The sequence below is a fragment of the Cibotium barometz genome, chromosome 64 (assembly GCF_041138505.1).
Source record: "Cibotium barometz isolate CiBa-2024 chromosome 64, ASM4113850v1, whole genome shotgun sequence".
Classification (NCBI taxonomy): Eukaryota; Viridiplantae; Streptophyta; class Polypodiopsida; order Cyatheales; family Cibotiaceae; genus Cibotium; species Cibotium barometz.
In genome coordinates, this window is record NC_141109.1 from 22,438,064 (window position 1) to 22,456,238 (window position 18,175).

General features: G+C 44.9%; 1 protein-coding gene across 1 annotated transcript in view; it reads left to right on the forward strand.

The window, feature by feature from the left end:
• Window positions 1-17,052, forward strand: part of LOC147603422 (uncharacterized) — a 51,769-nt gene extending 34,717 nt beyond the window's left edge. Inside the window, exons 2-6 of the mRNA XM_086796571.1 lie at window positions 15,202-15,226; window positions 15,323-15,480; window positions 15,632-15,997; window positions 16,292-16,654; window positions 16,812-17,052. Coding sequence (XP_086652697.1) covers window positions 15,202-15,226; window positions 15,323-15,480; window positions 15,632-15,997; window positions 16,292-16,654; window positions 16,812-16,967 — 1,068 coding nt within the window. The 3' untranslated portion in view covers window positions 16,968-17,052. The remainder of the gene's footprint in view (window positions 1-15,201; window positions 15,227-15,322; window positions 15,481-15,631; window positions 15,998-16,291; window positions 16,655-16,811) is intronic.
• The last annotated feature ends 1,123 nt before the right edge of the window (window positions 17,053-18,175 follow it).

The following is an 18,175-nucleotide window of genomic DNA, read 5'->3' on the forward strand; positions in this document are numbered from 1 at the left end:
TTGGCAGAGGTGATGTGAGGCTTGTATTTTCAGATGGCTCACAGCTTATGCTTCATGATGTCAGGCATGTACCTGAGATCAAGAAGAACCTGCTTTCTACTTGACAGCTTGATGATGCTGATTATGTTACCACATTTGGTCGTGGAAAGTGGAAGATTAGTAAGGGCTCACTGGTTGTTGCCAGAGGCTCTAAGGTGGACACTCTTTACTTCATGCATGCAGGTGTTTGTCACCATGCTAATGTAAATGCAACCGAGCTGCCGGAAAACTCTATGTGGCATAGCCGGTTGGGACATATGAGTGTCAAAGGAATGGAGCAATTGTCTCGTTTGGGTTACTTGCCTTCTCTAAAGTTTTCAAGTTTTCAGTTTTGTGAGCATTGTATATATGGCAGGCAACTCCAGTGCCCCCACAAGAAAGCTCTTGGACAGAAAGATGCTCAGTTAGAGCTTGTGCATACAGATGTATGTGAGATGCCTCAGCTTTCTTTGGGAGGGGCAAAATATTTTGTCTTTTATAGATGATGCCACACGCAAGGTGTGGGTTTATCCTCTTCATTTGAAGAGTGATACATTCTCAGTGTTTGAGAGGTTTGTTGCTCTTATTGAGAATCAAACTGGCAAAACACTGAAGGCTTTGCGTTCCGACAATGGTGGAGAATATATATCCAAACAGTTTCAGGACTTTTGTGATGCTAAAGGCATCAAGAGGGAGCTCTCTACTCCTTATGATCCTCCACAAAACGGGACAGCAGAGAGGATGAACAGGACCATTCAGGAGAAGGTCCATTCTATGTTGTCACATGCTGCGTTACCTCATGGTTTTTGGGCTGAAGCTGTTATGACAGCCATTCATCTTATAAACAGGTCACCTAACACGAGGCTTGGTGGGAAAGTGCCAGAAGAAGTATGGACAGGGAAGCCTCCGTCATACAAGCACTTGAGAGTGTTTGGTTGCGTTGCGTACGTGCACATACGCAGGGAAATGCGCACCAAACTTGATCCTAAGTCTCACAAATGCATATTCCTAGGATATGGTGACAGAGGTGAAATGGGGTATAGACTTTGGGATCCCGTGAATAGAAAGATTATACGCAGCAATGATGTCATTTTTGATGAAACATGCATGTATAAGGAGCCTGCAAGGCAACAGGAGCCTAGCAGAGTCATCTTTGATGATGATGGACATCATGGACAACAACCAAGGGCTGTAAATCAGCCATTACAGCAGCAAAACCAGCCCTTAAATGGTGCTGAAAATGGTCCAAATGGACAGCCAGAGATGGCAGAAGATATCCCTATGAATATCCCACAGTTAGAGGAGATACCGGGCATGATATTTCAGCCTTATGGCATGGAACAGGAGCCACCAATAGGTGATATGCAGGCTGGACAGCAACCTGCAAATGATGGTCATTGGGTACGGAGGTCCACAAGACCCTCCAGAGCCCCTGACAGGTTTGTTCCAGGGGTTGACTACTTGATGCTTACTGACTGTGGGGAGCCCTCATGTTATAAGGAGGCTTTACAGAGGGCAGACAAGGCTCTTTGGGAGCGTGCCATGAAGTTAGAGATGGATTCTCTGCACAAAAATGGAACATGGAAGTTGGTGCATTTGCCTACAGGCAAGAAGGTTTTGCCTTGCAAGTGGGTTTATAGGCTCAAAGTTGCACCAGATACAAAGCCAGGCTAGTGGCTAAGGGCTTCAAGCAGGGATATGGTGTGGATTTTGATGAGATCTTCTCTCCAGTGTTCAAAATGACCACACTTAGAGCTGTGTTAGCTTTGGTTGCTCATGATGATCTGGATTTGATTCAGATGGATGTGAAGACTGCTTTTCTTCACGGTGATCTCCATGAGGAGATATATATGCAACAGCCAGAGGGTTATGCAGTGAGTGGAAAGGAGAAGCTTGTATGCAAGCTGAAAAAGAGTCTTTATGGGCTCAAACAGGCACCAAGGGAATGGTATCATAAGTTTGATACATTCATGAAATCCCAGAACTTCAGGAGAAGTGACATAGATCACTGCTTATACACCAAGAAAGCTTTGGATGGCAGTCTATTGATCCTCATCTTGTATGTTGATGATATGTTGATTGCCGGGAAATCTCGTAAAGAGATGGATGCCTTGAAGAAGAGGTTGCATCAAACCTTTGATATGAAGGATTTGGTTGATGCAAATCACATCTTGGATATGCGGATACTTCGGGACAGAAATCAGCATGTGTTGTATTTGTCTCAGAAGGAATACATTAGCAAAGTTTTGCAGAGGTTCAATATGGACGGGAGGAAGGAGACTAGTACTCCTTTGCCTCCATATGTGAAACTCAGTGCTATGGACAGCCCACAGTCAGATAGTGGCAGGGCTGATATGGCCAAGATTCCGTATGCTTCAGCTTGTGGCAGTCTCATATGTGCCATGGTTGCTACTAGGCCGGACATTGCATTTGCAATGGGAGTGGTTTCTAGATACACGGCCAACCCTGGCAAGAAGCATTGGGAAGCAGTGAAAGGTGTCATGAGATACCTGAAGGGCACACAGGATATGTGCATTTGCTTTGGCAAACAGGATGCATTAGTGCATGGTTACACAGATTCGGATTATGCCGGTCATCCAGATAACCGGAAGTCTACTACCGGTTATGTGTTTACATTCACAGGAGGTGCTGTGTCATGGATATCCAGGATGCAGAAGTGCACAGCCTTATCTACTACAGAGGCCGAGTATATTGCAGCCACAGAGGCTTGCAAGGAGGCATTATGGCTATCTCGGTTAGTGGTTGATTTGGGTTATACAGGTGATATTCCATTGTTGCATTGTGATAGTCAGAGTGCCATCCAGTTGGCAAAGAACCCTGTCTTTCATGCAAAGACGAAGCATGTGGATGTGAAGTATCACTTCATCAGAGAGGTGATAGAGAACAAGCAAATTCAGCTTGTTAAGATTCATATGGATGACAACCCGGCTGATCTGTTAACAAAGAGTTTGCCTCCGGAGCGGTTTGCTCATTGCAGACACTTGATGGGCATTGGATGAGGCCAGTTTCAGCCTTGATATAGCCTTGTATATTATCATGTACATGCTGATTTTTTTTTTCCTTCATTTAAGGGCACTTTGCCTTTAAGTGGGAGGTTGTTGGGGTAAAGGAATTATGCCCACCCTTATAGTGTGTACAAGCCCATAAGTTATAGTACATAGTACACTTAGTACTTTTAATGTACTAAGTGCACTATGTGTACTAGTGCAATATACATGTGTGATAGGGGAGTCACACACACATCTCTTGGTGAGTTGACTTATCCCCACAACTCTCTCTCTCTCTCCCTTGTTCTCTCTGTGTATGTCTCCCACATGAAACTCTAACCCTAATGAGCTCTCCCATTCAACCGCTAGCATTTGGCCATTGTGTTTGAAGAGCTTCGTAACCACATGCTCTTCATTAATGTGAAAAAGAGTGAATTTTTCCTTTTCGAGATTCACTATTGGGGTACATTGTATCAAAGGATGGCATAAGGATTGATCTTGCAAAGATTGAAGCCATTCGGAATTGACCTAAGCTATCTTCTGTGCATGAAATACGAAGTTTTTGGGTTTATGCTCATATTACAGGCGTTTTATCAGGCACTTTGCATGGATTGCTTCAGCATTGCATGAGCTCACTAAGAAGAAGGCAATCTTCAAATGGACAGTTGATGAGAAAGAGGCTTTCTCTTGCCTCAAGGATGGCATTATGAGTGGGCTTGTGCTAGTCATCCAGACTTGCAAAAACCTTTTTGTGTGGAGTGTGATGCATCTGGAAGTTGCATTGGGGCTGTCCTAAATCAAGAAGGGCATGGCCAATGAGGTGGTAGTTCAAGCGGTAAAGTGTGCCTAGGACCGAGAGGTCTTGGGTTCAAACCCTGCTTGGACCCCTTGGCGGCATCTTCCTCCACGCCCTCCAAAGCCTCATCGTCGTGATGTCGTTCGTGTTCTGACCCCTTCCCTCCAGGAGGACTCCCGTGTAGCTGCTCCACTCTCCATGGTCGAGTGCAGCCGTCTCTCTCTTCCGAGGGCCACGTAGATGGACTTCGTAGCTCTCGTCACTAGCTTGGCTAGGACGATGAGCGAGTTGTAACGTTAACTAATAGTAGGATCTCTCTTCGAGAAAAAAAAAAATCAAGAAGGGCATGTCGTAGCTTATGAAAGCCATTGTTTGCACGATGCAGAGCTTTCTTTGGCCATCTATGAGGAGTTGTTGGCTGTAATTTATCAAATCCTAAAGTACTTCTTGATGCAAACAAAGCTTTCGGAGAAGCTTATGAGGATGACAAAATTCATGTCTATGTTTCATTTTCAGATTATGCACACTCCAGGAAAGAAGAATTTAGTGTCAGATGCATTGTCCAAAAGCCATATGTGGCTACAAGGTTAGTTGCCTCACATGGGGACTTGTCGGCCATACGTGAATTATGCCATACAGATGTTGATTTTGGGCAAATATGGATTGATTTAGTGGCTGGACATGCACATGCCTTGTCACGTGCACGCCTCTGCCATGGCTAATCCTGTGCATGAACAGTCTTAAATCCTTGATTAAGTCAACATTAGGCATTAGCAACATTACCATCATTAGTGGAATTATCAGCACATCCTCAGCATCATCTTCCTCATCACATCAGTAGCATCAGCATCATTAGCCTCATCATCCCATCATTCGCATCATAACCCCCATAAGAAGGGGACTGAGCACCCTGTTAGCAGCTTGCCATGTGCAATCGGCAACCAGCAGGAGGCTTGGGCAGAAGGCAACAACAACCAAAATAGGCATGGCAACATGGTGGACAACATCTAATGCTAAGTGCATAATTAAAAGGGATTTAATCCCCTAGATCATGTCCACAACAGGCTGACAGCCCCTGGTAGATGGCCGACTGCATCCCAAGCATATATAAAAGCAAAAGTCATCATTCACTCATAATCATCAAGTCATAATTCAGTCATAAGTCTAGCAGCAATAGAAGATATGTAGAAGGGGCCAGGGATCACCCCTATGGAGCTGACCAAGGTCACCAACCTTTTTGTACAATATTAAATACAAGAAAACCCTGACACCAATCTCTCTCTTCTTCTCTCTCCTCTGTCTTAATCATGTGTTTATTAGCATCTTGTTCTTAATCATGCGGCTTAGGGCTGTGGATCAGTACATCAAGGCTTCCGTGCATGCAACATGCCTCTTATGTGATCAAAGAGGGGTATCTCATGAAGAATAACTGCCTATGTGTTGTGTCAAACATGAGGCAAAAGGTCATTGATGAGTGCCATGCTCCTTCGTATGCTCTTAAGACATAGAGGTATCATACCTACTACGCACATGATCGAGCGCTATTTCTTTTGGCCCAGTATGCGCAAGGATATTGAGGCATATGTACGTGCATGTATCACATACCAAAAGGTCATATGTACGTGCATGTATCATACCTACTACGCACATGATTGAGCGCTATTTCTTATGGCCAAGTATGCGCAAGGATATTGAGGCATGTGTATGTGCATGTATCACATACCAAAAGGTCAAGTTTGACAGGCAAAAGGCTCTAGGTGTGCTTCAGCGGGTTGCCTATTCCTCACAACCATGGGAAAGTATTGCAATGGACATTATCATGGATATGCCTCGTACTTAGCAAGGCAATGATGCTATTTGGGCCATTGTTGACATGTATAGCAAGCATGCACACTTCTTCCCGATCAGGGCACCCAACCCGCCTTGGAGGCGATTGGATACTCCCTGGCACACTTGTATGCTACCTTGGATGTCAAGGGGGCTTGACATTACATCGGATCAGCAAATCTCCCCTCCTTCTGAGCATTTGGACAAAACTTCTCTATTGGAGCACAACCCATCTCTCGCTTTTTGCCAAGCTGGGCCGCAATGGCCAACGAGATCCTCGTTGTCATGTAGTACGTCACTTCTTGCTGGGCCTTCCATCATTCTTGCATTGGCCAATTGCAACGGCGGAACTTTCTTTGGTTAGGAGGAGGCGATAGGCCCGCAAAGGCCAAGGTCACTTGGAGAGTAGCCATTTGAGCAGGGAGGCCTTGACCTCATTGACCCTACAGCACAAAGAAGAGCCCTTCTAGGCAAGTTGATAGTCTTGATTGGGAGGCGAAGAGAGGGTTGGCACTAGCGAAGAAATGCATGTTTTGAATATTACTATTTGTCATGAACTAGAAGAGACTGGATGTCTTTTGTAGGGAAATTTCCAAGCTTAGACAGCTCCTCCCTGCCCTTAAGATAATCATTCTTGAGAAGATTAGGAGACTAAGTGGTTGCGGTGCCAGAAGAACAAGCTTCTTGATCGATTTGTCATTTCCTCTCCTGACAGCCAACAGTGCGGACCCTTTGAAGGGGAGGGGGGATAGTGTGTCGGAATACGCAGCAGATATGAGACAAACTGTTGAGAGCACAATGTAGCAAGACACCAACATGAAGATGAGCAAACGCAAGAGATCCACCAGCCTGGAAAACGCTGAACTATGTGTGGAAGGGAAAACGCTGATGGATGAACTCTGCACTATATATAAGATCCGGTACACAATACCCAATATACTGGAGTGTGGGGGGCAGCCCCTCTATATATATGGCCCTGGGCTGCTGGTCGGCCAGCCCAAAACAAGCTGACAACAGTCCTATCTGCTCATGACCAGAAAAACACAATCGGCGAGAGAAAAATCAGTCAGCCATCATTGAAGAGCAGGTCGGGAGGCAGATGTCCAGTCGGCTAGCAGATAGGGGCAAGTCGGGTAGCATTGCACCTCCATGTCCACACAAAAATAGGGAAAAATACATGGAAAAACAGGGGAAAAATGGAGAAACACCTAATGGGCGGGCACACCCACAGCAAAAGCCCTTTGTGAGATAATGTACAGACAGGAGTTGACTGCTAACACCCCCTCTCAGCTCCTGGATGTGGAACCAACCCCAGTGAGCTGGAGTGCTACCGGAGCATCGTCTGAGGTAGAGCCTTGTGAAGAGGTTTGCTGCATTGTCCTCCATCAAACAAAACTCTAGCAAAATGTCATCAACAAAAAACTTCTCACGAACAAAGTGACTCTGGATGACTGTGGGCTCCTCATGTGGAAACCCAATCTCGCCAAGTAACCTCTGCAACCACACCACCTTGCAAGCAGCACCACAAGCGGCCCGATACTCTGCCTTTGAAGACGACAAGGCAATAGTTGGCTGCCTCTTGCTGCTCTATGAAACAGCTCATGAGCCGAGGGTAAAACAATAGCCTGATGTAAATCTCCTCGTGTCTGCATCTCCTCCCCAATCTAAGTCACTCCAACTGTGGAGTCTGACTCCATCTGTCGTTCCCCCTCTAGTATCATAGCAGAGTCCAAGATCCTTTGTACACTGCAGAAACTGCAAGATCTGCAATCCTGCGTCCCATTGAGTCTTCAAAGGCGTTTGCAAAAATGAGCTCAACAGCCCCACCGAAAAGCTCAAGTCCAATCAGGTGTTCAGCAGCCAAATCAATGAACCAAACCGCTTCCGAAACAAAGAGGAATCAACCGGCTCACAAGGATCAACAACTATAACTTTGGTATGCCAAGTCTTGGGAACCTGTCGAAGACCATACAAGGCCTTCAAAAACCTGTAAAACACCCCCTCTTAACCCGAAACCTCAAAGCCTGGAGGCGGCTCAACATCCACCTTCACCTACAAGTCACCATCAGCCACTTGCATGGCTTTCCAACTAGTCCCCTGGGAAAGAGCTTCCTTAATTGCAAGAGGCTCTTCGTCCCGACTGATACGAGACATCAGAGCCTAGTTCACCTATAAAGGCTCCTCTGACTGACGAACGCAAGAACTGGAATGTTCCTGCCCACTGCTACCAACATCTGGCAAGCCATCCACCATCTGGTCCCGGAAAGCCTGCTGCAGCGTATCCACATTCAAGTGGTCATGACGAAATTGCCACACATCACCTAACTGAGAACCTGTAAGAGAGAGTGCTGAGAGTTTGTAGATCCCGTTCTCCACTCCACCTTCCCGTACAACCTGGCCTATCGCTTTGTCCCGGATAGTAACAAAATGCTTCTCAAACTCCACCTGTACACCAGTCTTGCAAACCTCATGCTGTCATGACCCTCTGAAAATGGAACAGCACAAGTGTGGGCATGGTGGTTGCTGAGCAAAATGAATATTAAATGATTTATATTTGGGGTGCCCGGACAAATGTTATGATGTGTGGACATCTTCAAATGTGAAGGGGGACCAAGAACATTAATGTTTTTAATGTTTTATCCTTGGGTGGCCTCTAGGCATAAGTGACCCCTAGGAAGTTGATAAACTTTAGGAAGGGGCACTAGGATATTTTTGGAGAGAGGGGCAACTCCACTTTTGGGAGTTACACGCCTCTCTCATCTCTCTCTCTCTTGCTTTTTGGAAAAACGTGCAAGCTACGTGTGTGGAGGAGGGGAGAAACCCTGTCGACTGGCTGCTGGTTTTTGGTGCATACAAAACAGGCCGTACAGTCCACGTGGTTGCAGGCCGTACAGCACTGGTGGAGGTTGCCCGTACAGAGCTGTTGACAGCAGGTACAGTCGGCTGCTGCAGGTTCAGGCGGCGCAGGCAGGTACGGACAGCAAGTACAGTCCGTACTGTTGGCGGCTGTACGTAACTTGTTGTTGCAGGCGCTGCTGTACGACAGCAAGTACAGACTGCTGTGCATCATTTGGTTCAGGCGGCGCAGGCGACCAGGGTACAAACAGCAGACGGGCAGGTTCAGGCGACTGCAGGTACAGTCCGTACAGTCCTGTACGGACAGATACAGTCAGGTACTACAGACCTGTACGGACAGGTACAGGCGGCTAAGAACCTGTTCCGTCTTGAACAGTGGTAGGCGGCGCTCTATCATAGTCAAGCTGGTGCATCAGTTAGGCGGCTGCAAGGAGAAAAGTACAAACAGTCTTTTGCAAGTACAGACTAGTACATTCAGTCCCTCTGGTGCAGATCCACGCATTGAATTGGTAAGCTCTGAACTTGTCAATCTTTCTTTCTTTCCACTGGCTTATGTCTACTGCAGAGTTGTGTTATCTGGCCCCTTGTGAGAGGAGGGGTATGGCAGTTTGAAAGGTGGAAATAGAGATTGGACAGTGGATGTATGTTTGAACTGAGTTGAGACCATGTTCATGGAACAGCCAGATGTATGCTCAAGGCTGCCCTGCTGAATTATCTTGGTTGACTAGAGGGAAGCATAGTGTGTTGCTTTTGTGGGACACAGATCTGTGTGTGAATCCTCTGTGCTAAGAGGTCTTGAGGGCTGCCAGATTGGACATGCAGGTTTACTTTTCCTGGACACTGGCTTTGTTGTACTCAGAAATACATTTCATTGAATTTGAATAAAGAAATACTACAAGGGGCGCCAAGCTTTGGGGCCAACAGGTGTCGATTTCCTTTCAGTTTTGGGGCATTCTAGCTCCAGTTAATTTTGTTATTTATTGGACTACAATTGGAAGGGTGACTGCTAGTCTACCGCACTTTGGTTCCTACCAGAGGCCGGTTTCAAGGTTCTGTTGCCGGGACCCATCATCAACTTTCTTAAGGGGGTGAGCTCGTGGTTGACTCGAGGAAAGTCATTGCTGAAAAATTCAGCAACATGTCAGACACGGAAGACGAATATTTTTATAATGAAGAGGAAGAGCATGAGACCTCTCTTGAAAGAAATGACTCTGAGGATATTCTTGCAGGAGAACAGGTTATAGATGATGCACAATATGAGGATGTAACACAGCCAAAAGATATGCCTAGTAAAAAGGAAGATGATGCTCAGTTTAAAAATCGTTTCGCAGGTGTAATGGATGTGTTTATGCAACTCACACAAAGTGAGAAGTTTGCTGAATTTATGAGATCCCGTTCTGAGCTTGACAAGAAGAAGAAAGTGCGTTCTAAGAACCCACCTCAGGGTCATAGTGGTGCCTTCCCACAGGATCCATCTTTTGGACAGTTTCCGAACATGCAACATACTTTTGGTGCTAACTCACAGAGTTCCTTTTTCGGACAGCCCTCTATTTCTCAGCAGTCTATGCATGCAGGGTATTTTGGTGGTGGCTCTGTGTTCCAATCCATGACTGGGGGTTACCCTCAGGGAGGCATGGGTATTCCAGGGACTTTTGGAGCTAATTTTCAGCTTGGTATGCAAGGGAATATGTATGGTGGTATGCAGTCCGGAATGCAAGGAAACATGTTTGGGGGCATGCAACCTGGATTGCAAGGAAATATGTATGGGGGCATGCAGCCCGGTATGCATAATGGTAGTAATCTTGTGAAGCCACTTCCTTACAATAATCTAACGCTTATGGGTAAGGTGAAGGATTATAAGGAAGGGGGAGCTGCTGTGAAATTTGACACATTCAGTGAGGCCAAAGATAAGCTAAAGGCACTTACCTTTTTACAGCAGTTTGATGCTGCTTTTTCTGGTGGTAATTACACGGAGTCCTCTATAAAGTGAGAAAAGCTGCGACTTTTCTCACGGGCAATGCATTGCAGTGGTGGTCCACTCTTCTTCTACAGGGCATAGCACCATCCACTTGGGTATAGTTTAAACAGGTGTCGTATGGCTCACATCTACTTTTGAGGTGGATGTAATGACAGCATGGCACAAGTTGGATGCATCAAAGTGTGAAAATCTTGAAGATTATAATAAGAAGTTTTGGGAAGCTTTACTCCCAGTTACTTCTTATCATGCAGTGCCTTTGTCTGAGCAGGTGGAGAAGTATTGTTGTGGGCTGCCCAAGGAAGTGCTTGACTTGCATAAAGACTCGAGTAACAAATATGTCACAGATGATAGAGAATGCTATGACAGCAAATGCGTTACCCACTAGAGTCTCATCTGGATTTAAAGGAAGTAAAAGCTCAAGCAAGAAATCTGAAAAGTCAGGGCATGCTTCGCGTGATGCAAAAGGGTCTACAGAGAAGCGCTATAAGAAGTTACCAATGCCCAAAAGAACTCCTGAGGAGAGACAGGCTTTGATGGATGCTCGGAAATGTTTTTACTGTACAAAGGAGAGACATATGTCTTTTAATTGTCCCAAGCGAAAGTCCCAAAAGGACTCTGACACCAAAGGAGAGCCCAAGTCAAAGAAACCAAAACCTTCTGCAGGGTTAGTTCCTGATCTTGTTGGGGAACAGCCGGGTGGTGAAGAGACTGAGTTGTGCAGGGCACGGGGCAAAGTGAGTGATCAAAATGCCTTCATATTCTTTGACACACGTGCTAGAGCCAACTTTATTTCACCGGATTTGGCTGGCCGATTGGGGATCCGTGCAAAGGAGATGGGGCCTTTATATGAGGCTAACATGGCTTGTCCTGGGTATGCAGAACCCGTCACTCCTATTATTGGGAAGCTCAAGCTTCATTTGCAGAGTTATGTGGACAGCGAAGAGTTTTTCATCATGCCTCTTGATGGATGTGATGTTTTGTTGGGTATGCCATGGTGCCACATAGTACATGCGGTGGTGGATACATACAATAGGAAGATTACTTTGACTCATAGAGGGAAAGAACATGTTTTGGATGTAAAGCTAAAAGGGGAATCTGTTCCTATTGTATCAGCTTCGGCAATTTCATCAGTAATGAAAAAGCATCTTTCCGCGTACTTGATTTATGTAAAGGATGCAAAAGATGATGAGTCTAAGTGAAGAGCCTGCAACTTGTTGATGTGCTCCCGCATCGTCTAAGACTTTGAAGGATCCATCATCCGCATTTGCACTTCCAAGGAGATCCGCTTCATGGGTGATACCCTGTTATATAGAGAAGCCAAATGCTGCCAGATCCCTCTGGCTAGCGTCATATGTTCTATATGATTAATCACATGTGGTGTGCAATTAAGGAAGATGAAAGAACGCAGACAGGCATTAACATGATCCCACAACTGTGCCTGAGCCTTCCGTTCTTTCCGAGTAGAGAGTAACAACTCCCTGTCCTCCAACTCCGGCCGTGGAACACCAACCACAATGAAATCAGCCAAGTCATAAGACTCCATCATTACCTTCCATATGCCGTAGTTGGTCTTGTCCAATTGGCGATCCACGGGAAACGTGGGGAGAGTAGGGATCTTCACGTGCTTCTCAGCCATCTCAAGCAAGTCTGCCATCTTGGGGGGGTTACTTTGGTCTTGTGAAGGGAGGGAGGGTGGGTGGGAAAATAAATGAAGAAGAGGCTGCAACTAATATGCAAGGTGGCTGTCCAACAGTGATGGCCGCCTTCTACCCAATCTCCCAAGTCCCGAACAGCCCAAGAGATCTCCAATCAGCACCAAAAAACCAGCTGTCCCGCAAGCTTTTCAAATATCCTGCAAGCTCCAAGGTCTTCAAGAAACAGTCCCGCAAGCTCTCCAATGTCTCCAACCTTCAAGCCACTCGGGGCTCTGATACTATGTCGGAATACGCAACGGATATGAGACAAACTGCTGAGAGCACAACGTAGCAAGACACCAACATGAAGATGGGCAAACGCAAGAGATCCACCAGCCTGGAAAACGCTGAACTGTGTGTGGAAGAGAAAACACAGAAGAGAGAGAGTGAAGCTGTATGAACTCTGCACTATATACAAGATCCGGTACACAATACCCAATATAATGGAGTGTGGGGGTCAGCCCCTCTATATATATGGCCCTGGGCTGCTGGTCGGCCAGCCCAAACAGGCCGACAGCAGCCCTATCTGCTCACGACCAGAAAAACACAGTCGGCCAGAGAAAAACCAGTCGGCCAGCACTGAGGAGCAGGTCAGGAGGCAGATGTCCAGTCGGCCAGCAGATAGGGGCAAGTCGGGTAGCACTGCAGCCCCATGTCCACACAAAAATAGGGGAAAATACATGGAAAAACAGGGGAAAATTGGAGAAACACCTAATGGGCGGGCACACCCACAACAAAAGCCCTCTGTGAGATAATGTACAGACAGGAGATGACTGCTAACAGTGCCATCGAAAATCTGCCATGAGTGGGTGACTCCAAGTCTGGGCAGGACTGGGGCAAAGTCTTCCCCATGGAGAAGTGAGATTGAGCCCCAATCAGATGGTCGGAGGGGAGAAGAAAAAGGAGGGTTTCAGCCGATGGGCTGGTGCTCTCGCTCCTCCATGGTGGTAGAGGGGGGGGGGGGTCTAGATCAATGCAAGGTGGAGGGCACACCAAGCTGGCTGCAAATCAGTCAGCAAAAGAGGTGTTGAACTCTCTCAAGGGGGCCATAGAAAAGAACCATCACACATCTAGAGTCCAGGGGCCACCCCGGGATGAAAGCCGAGAGGAGATGTGACTCAAAGAAATCACTTTCTTCTTCCTCCCCTCATGTGCTCCGCACTCCTTTGTGGAGTCCGCCCACCTTCCCTCGGAGAGGGGCCAGCCATGGAGGGAGTCCTTGTTTTCTTACTATCAGGGACATGGTTTTATTATGCCTCTTGACGGATTTTCTTTTAAATAGTCTTCAGGAGCGTGCACAACACTCTTCTCACCATGATCAAAAATCACCAAAAAATAAATAAATAAATAAATAATTTCGAGAATATCCTTGACCTCTAGGAGAGTCCCACCGTGATCGCCAAATTTTGTCTAAGCTGTGGATGACTCCGTCGGTCCTTGCTAGGGAACTCAAAGACAACCGCCACAAACACTATGGTGGGGGAGAAGGGAGCGTGGATCCTCTCAGGGAAGTATACCCGCCAAGGATGAGTCGACCTCACTGGCTAGACATGCAAGACCTAAGCTCTACACTGTCTACCGTGCTCTCTGACTACCACCTAGCACCGCAGTACCCCTACATGCCTCTCACTCACACCACACACACCACTCGCACCTCACTCACCTCGCTCACACAAAGAGATAGACAAAACACAAACAGAGCACAAGCAGATTCAAGAGCGCATCACCATGCTGAAGGAACTTTTTGGGGACTTCTACATGGAACAGAAGGAACGGCAGATCTTATCCATGCAGAAACATGGAAGTTCCAAGCCGATCCCTTCTTTCTCCACATTCACCTCGAGAAAATTGCCCAATCACTTACACAGAATGGTCGCATAAAACCAAATTTCAAATCTACCCTTACAAGCCATACAGTGATACACCAAAAACCCCGCAAGCATAAGCAGATAAGAGGGAATGAGTTGGGCATGGATGCGATTCAAAGATAAAGGCCTGGCAGCGCACACTTTGACGAACTTCCTGGAGATTCAGATCATCACAGAGGAGATCAAGTACTTAGCCAGGAAATGGCACCAGGACCACCACAAAGACGATCCTCGCATGGACGGATCTTAGGAGATGCCACCGTGTAAGACATAGGTGTGGGAGGACATGCTTCCACATCAACCAAGCCTCCCTTTAGAGAGCCAGACACCCTCGCCCTCAAGAGATTTAGACCTTGCACCCATCATCTTTAGATTCGAGACATCCTACGACAAGTTAGGAAAGTAGCGCCACGGGGGGTGGACATCTCAGCACTCTACTCTGCCATGGACATTTGAGCTCTCCATGTCAATTATTACATTGTACACACAGGGACCTATGTAGTATGTAGGCCTTGCCTTCTTTTTTTTTTTTTTTTGGTGTGTTTGGACATCCAGTCAACACATGGATCATATGTAACATCTTAAGTAAATGTTAATAAAATATTTCTTTCTTTTTCCCTCTCTCTCTCTCTCTCTCTCTCTCTCTCACACACACACACACACACATGTATGTCATTCGGGTTCAATTTGCAATCCCAAATTGTATGTGTGTCAAAGGTAGCTTGTAAAAGATGAAAAAGGTAGAGGGAATTTAGGTGATTGAGATATTCTAGCATGGAATCATGTGATTGATTGAGAGAATCAAGGGTAACATGAGTGATTTGTGGAGATTTGATGGAGTGAATCAAGGAGACATAAGTGGATTTAGCTGCTCACATTTGGAGCCATAAAAACACGTACTTGGAGCTCATATCTGTGTGAGATTGATTAAGGAAATGAGGTTTTTGCTTCAAGTCTAAATCTTGCTTTGTGCATTTGATTTGCGCTTTGTTGCAGTATCTCAACTATGGATTTGATAATTTTTTGTCCTTCCCAAGTTCCTTGTCTTTGCTTTTCTACCACACAGGCACAAACACAAACATTATATCTATCTATCTATCTAAGTTGCCAACCGCATTTGCATCTCTGTCTTTAACAGAGTGTCTGTTGGTTGCAGGAAGACAGAGTAGAAAACAGTGCAGGTACTTTTTAGAAGAAGACCTCAAATCAAAGTTCTGTAGAATACTTAGTTCTTCAACAAAGAGATGCTATATTAAAATTTTAGTTTCTTTTACAAGGTACGAAGGTGGTCAAGGTGAAGTTCGTGCTACAGAGGAAATGCGAGTTTGGTCAGCAGTTTAATGTAGTTGGTGACGATGAACTGTTTGGAGCATGGAATCCAGAGGCCTCTATACCAATGCAATGGTCTGAAGGACACATCTGGACAACAGAACTGGTGTGTAGTAATTATAGACCTAAGACTTCAGTCATGGACTAATCCTGAAATTTGTGCATAAGCAACATGTATACAGTATTAATAAGCTACAAAGTAGTCAACAGGGTTTCCACAGTTGAATATCTCATTTAGCCCTTGAAGTTTTCTGTAGGATCTCTCAGTCGGAAAACGAGTAGAATTCAAGATGATACTTATGGGGGATGGTGTGATTGAATGGCAACCGGGCCCAAATCGTGTGTTGGAAATTTCAGAGGCTTTATCATCTTTAGTGATTGCAGGATCCTGGTCTGGTGAAGACATTTTACAAAATGATGCTTCCCTGGGGCATGTTATGGAGATGAGTGGCCTTCCAAATAGTCAAGATCTCAATGAGCTAGCTACTTCTCAAGAGATTTTGCCTGACTTAGTGGAGGACATTGGAGGGGTGGAAACCACGACTCCTGCTACAGAATCTAATGAGGAGGAAAGTGTTGAGGAGGTGACGGTTTACAATGGGCCAGTTGAGGTGAATGCTGAGGTGAGAAAGCTTTCGATAGTTAATAATGTGGCATTATTGTTACTTTCCACATGGCTGTTTAAAGGCTGTTTCATAGCCACATATACCCCCATCCATCCACCAGCCAACCGATGCTAGGGTTTGAAGGGCACATCTGGAAAACGTAACTGGCGCTTAATCGTAGACCTAAGACTTCAGTCATGGATTTATCGTGATATTAGTGCATAATTGAGATGTATTATTGGTTTTACAAAGTAGTGAAGAGGGTTTCTACAGTTGTATGTATTCTCATTCAGCCCTCGAAATTTTTTCTAGGATGTCTCAGTTGGAAAATGTGTAGAATTCAATATGATAGTTCCGGGGGATGGAGTGCTTCAGTGGCAACGGGGCGGGAATCATGTGTTGGGAACTTCAGAGGCTTCATCAACTTCAGCAATCTCAGAATCCTGGTCTGGTGATGAAGATATTTTACAAAATGATGCTCCCCTGGGGCATGCTGTGGAGATGAGTGGCCCTCTAAATGGTGAAGGTCTCATTGACAAGGGGGAGGCTACTTCTCAAGAGCTTTTGTCTGACTTAGTGGAGGACATTGGAGGGGTGGAAGCTGTGATTCCTGCTACAGAATCCGAAGGTGTTAATGAAGAGGAAAGTGGTGAGGAGGTCTATGGGCCAGCTGAGGTGAGAGTTTTAAGTTACTGTTCTCTATGCTCTCGATATTAGCGTGGCATTGATTGATTGATTGTGTGTGTGTGTGTGTGTGTGTGTGTGTGTGTGTGTGTGTGTGTGTGTTTTGGGTTGGCCCTGCATTATTATTTTTGTTTCCCAAATTTGACAGGTACTAGGAAACGAGGCTACAAATTCGTCTGCAGAGGATTCATCTGCTGAAGATTTAGAAACAAAGACTTCAGTGCTTGGGAAGGATTTGAAATGGGGCCGCAAAGTGTTGTCTATGCTTTGGGGTGCTCTGGTTGAAAATCGCAACAAGATATAAAGCTCTACAACGAGCTCAGATTGCGATCATGTCGTGTTGTACAGTCTCACACTATATTGAAATAAAAGTAATGTGCTTTGGAATACCTTCGTGGGAAAGTTTTTGTATAGAGCGTAGTTAGTCACATCCACACTTAGGCAAATTTTTGGAGGAGTTGATGGATAAATTTCATGTTTTTGCCCCCCCTCCCCCTCCCCCCCCCCCCCCTCCCCCAAAAAAAAAAGAAAAAAAGGTAAAGAAAGTGACTATGAATGAATAATTGTTTACATTGTGATCCTAGTGTAGTATATGTGCTTCCTATGTTTCATTGAAGAAATCACTAATCATACTACTCAATGTATCCATTTCAATTTTTAAGATCACATGTTTTTCAATCATTGGGCTATATTTTCTATTGACATCTAAAAGCATTCTATATTTAGAAGTCTTTAAAAATATGGTTTATTCAAAACCCCTCAGCTCCCCTGGAGAGGGGAGCTTTCAAAAACAAAACTCAAAGCAAAAATAAATAAAAAATAAAAAATCTTCAAACTTATACATACATATATATATATATATATATATATATATATATATATATATATATATACACACACACACATACATACATACATACATACATACATACATACATACATACATACATACATATATATATATATATATATATATATATATATATATATATATATATACATACATACATACATATATATATATACATGTATGTATGTATGTATTTTAGACTAGACTGGTGTAAGTATCTCGATCGTTTCACTCGTCATTGAAACATAAGCTGGAGACATTTCTGTTTATACTCTTATCAAAGTCATTCTCATCACACGGATAAATCTCCTTAGAAACTGAACCTTTTTATCGCAAAGTTTGGCTCGTTACTAACGTAGGATTACTCGTTAGTTGCGTTGGGTTTATCGCTTAGCCGAAAGCTATGAAAGCAATTTGTGGCACATTAAAATTGGAGCCGGCATAACATCGTGAGGTTGTCGCTTCTACATAATGTGAGTATTTAATATGAGGAAATGTTATCCCAAGAAAGGCTATTCTTGAACTACCATATGTGCTTTTTACAAGGAGAACAATAGGTATGGTGTGGCAATCAAAACCTCCAAGTGAACAAAAATGAATACATGTTTAGTCTTGCTAATAATTACAACAAAAAGAGTCAATAAAAACAATGTACCAAACTT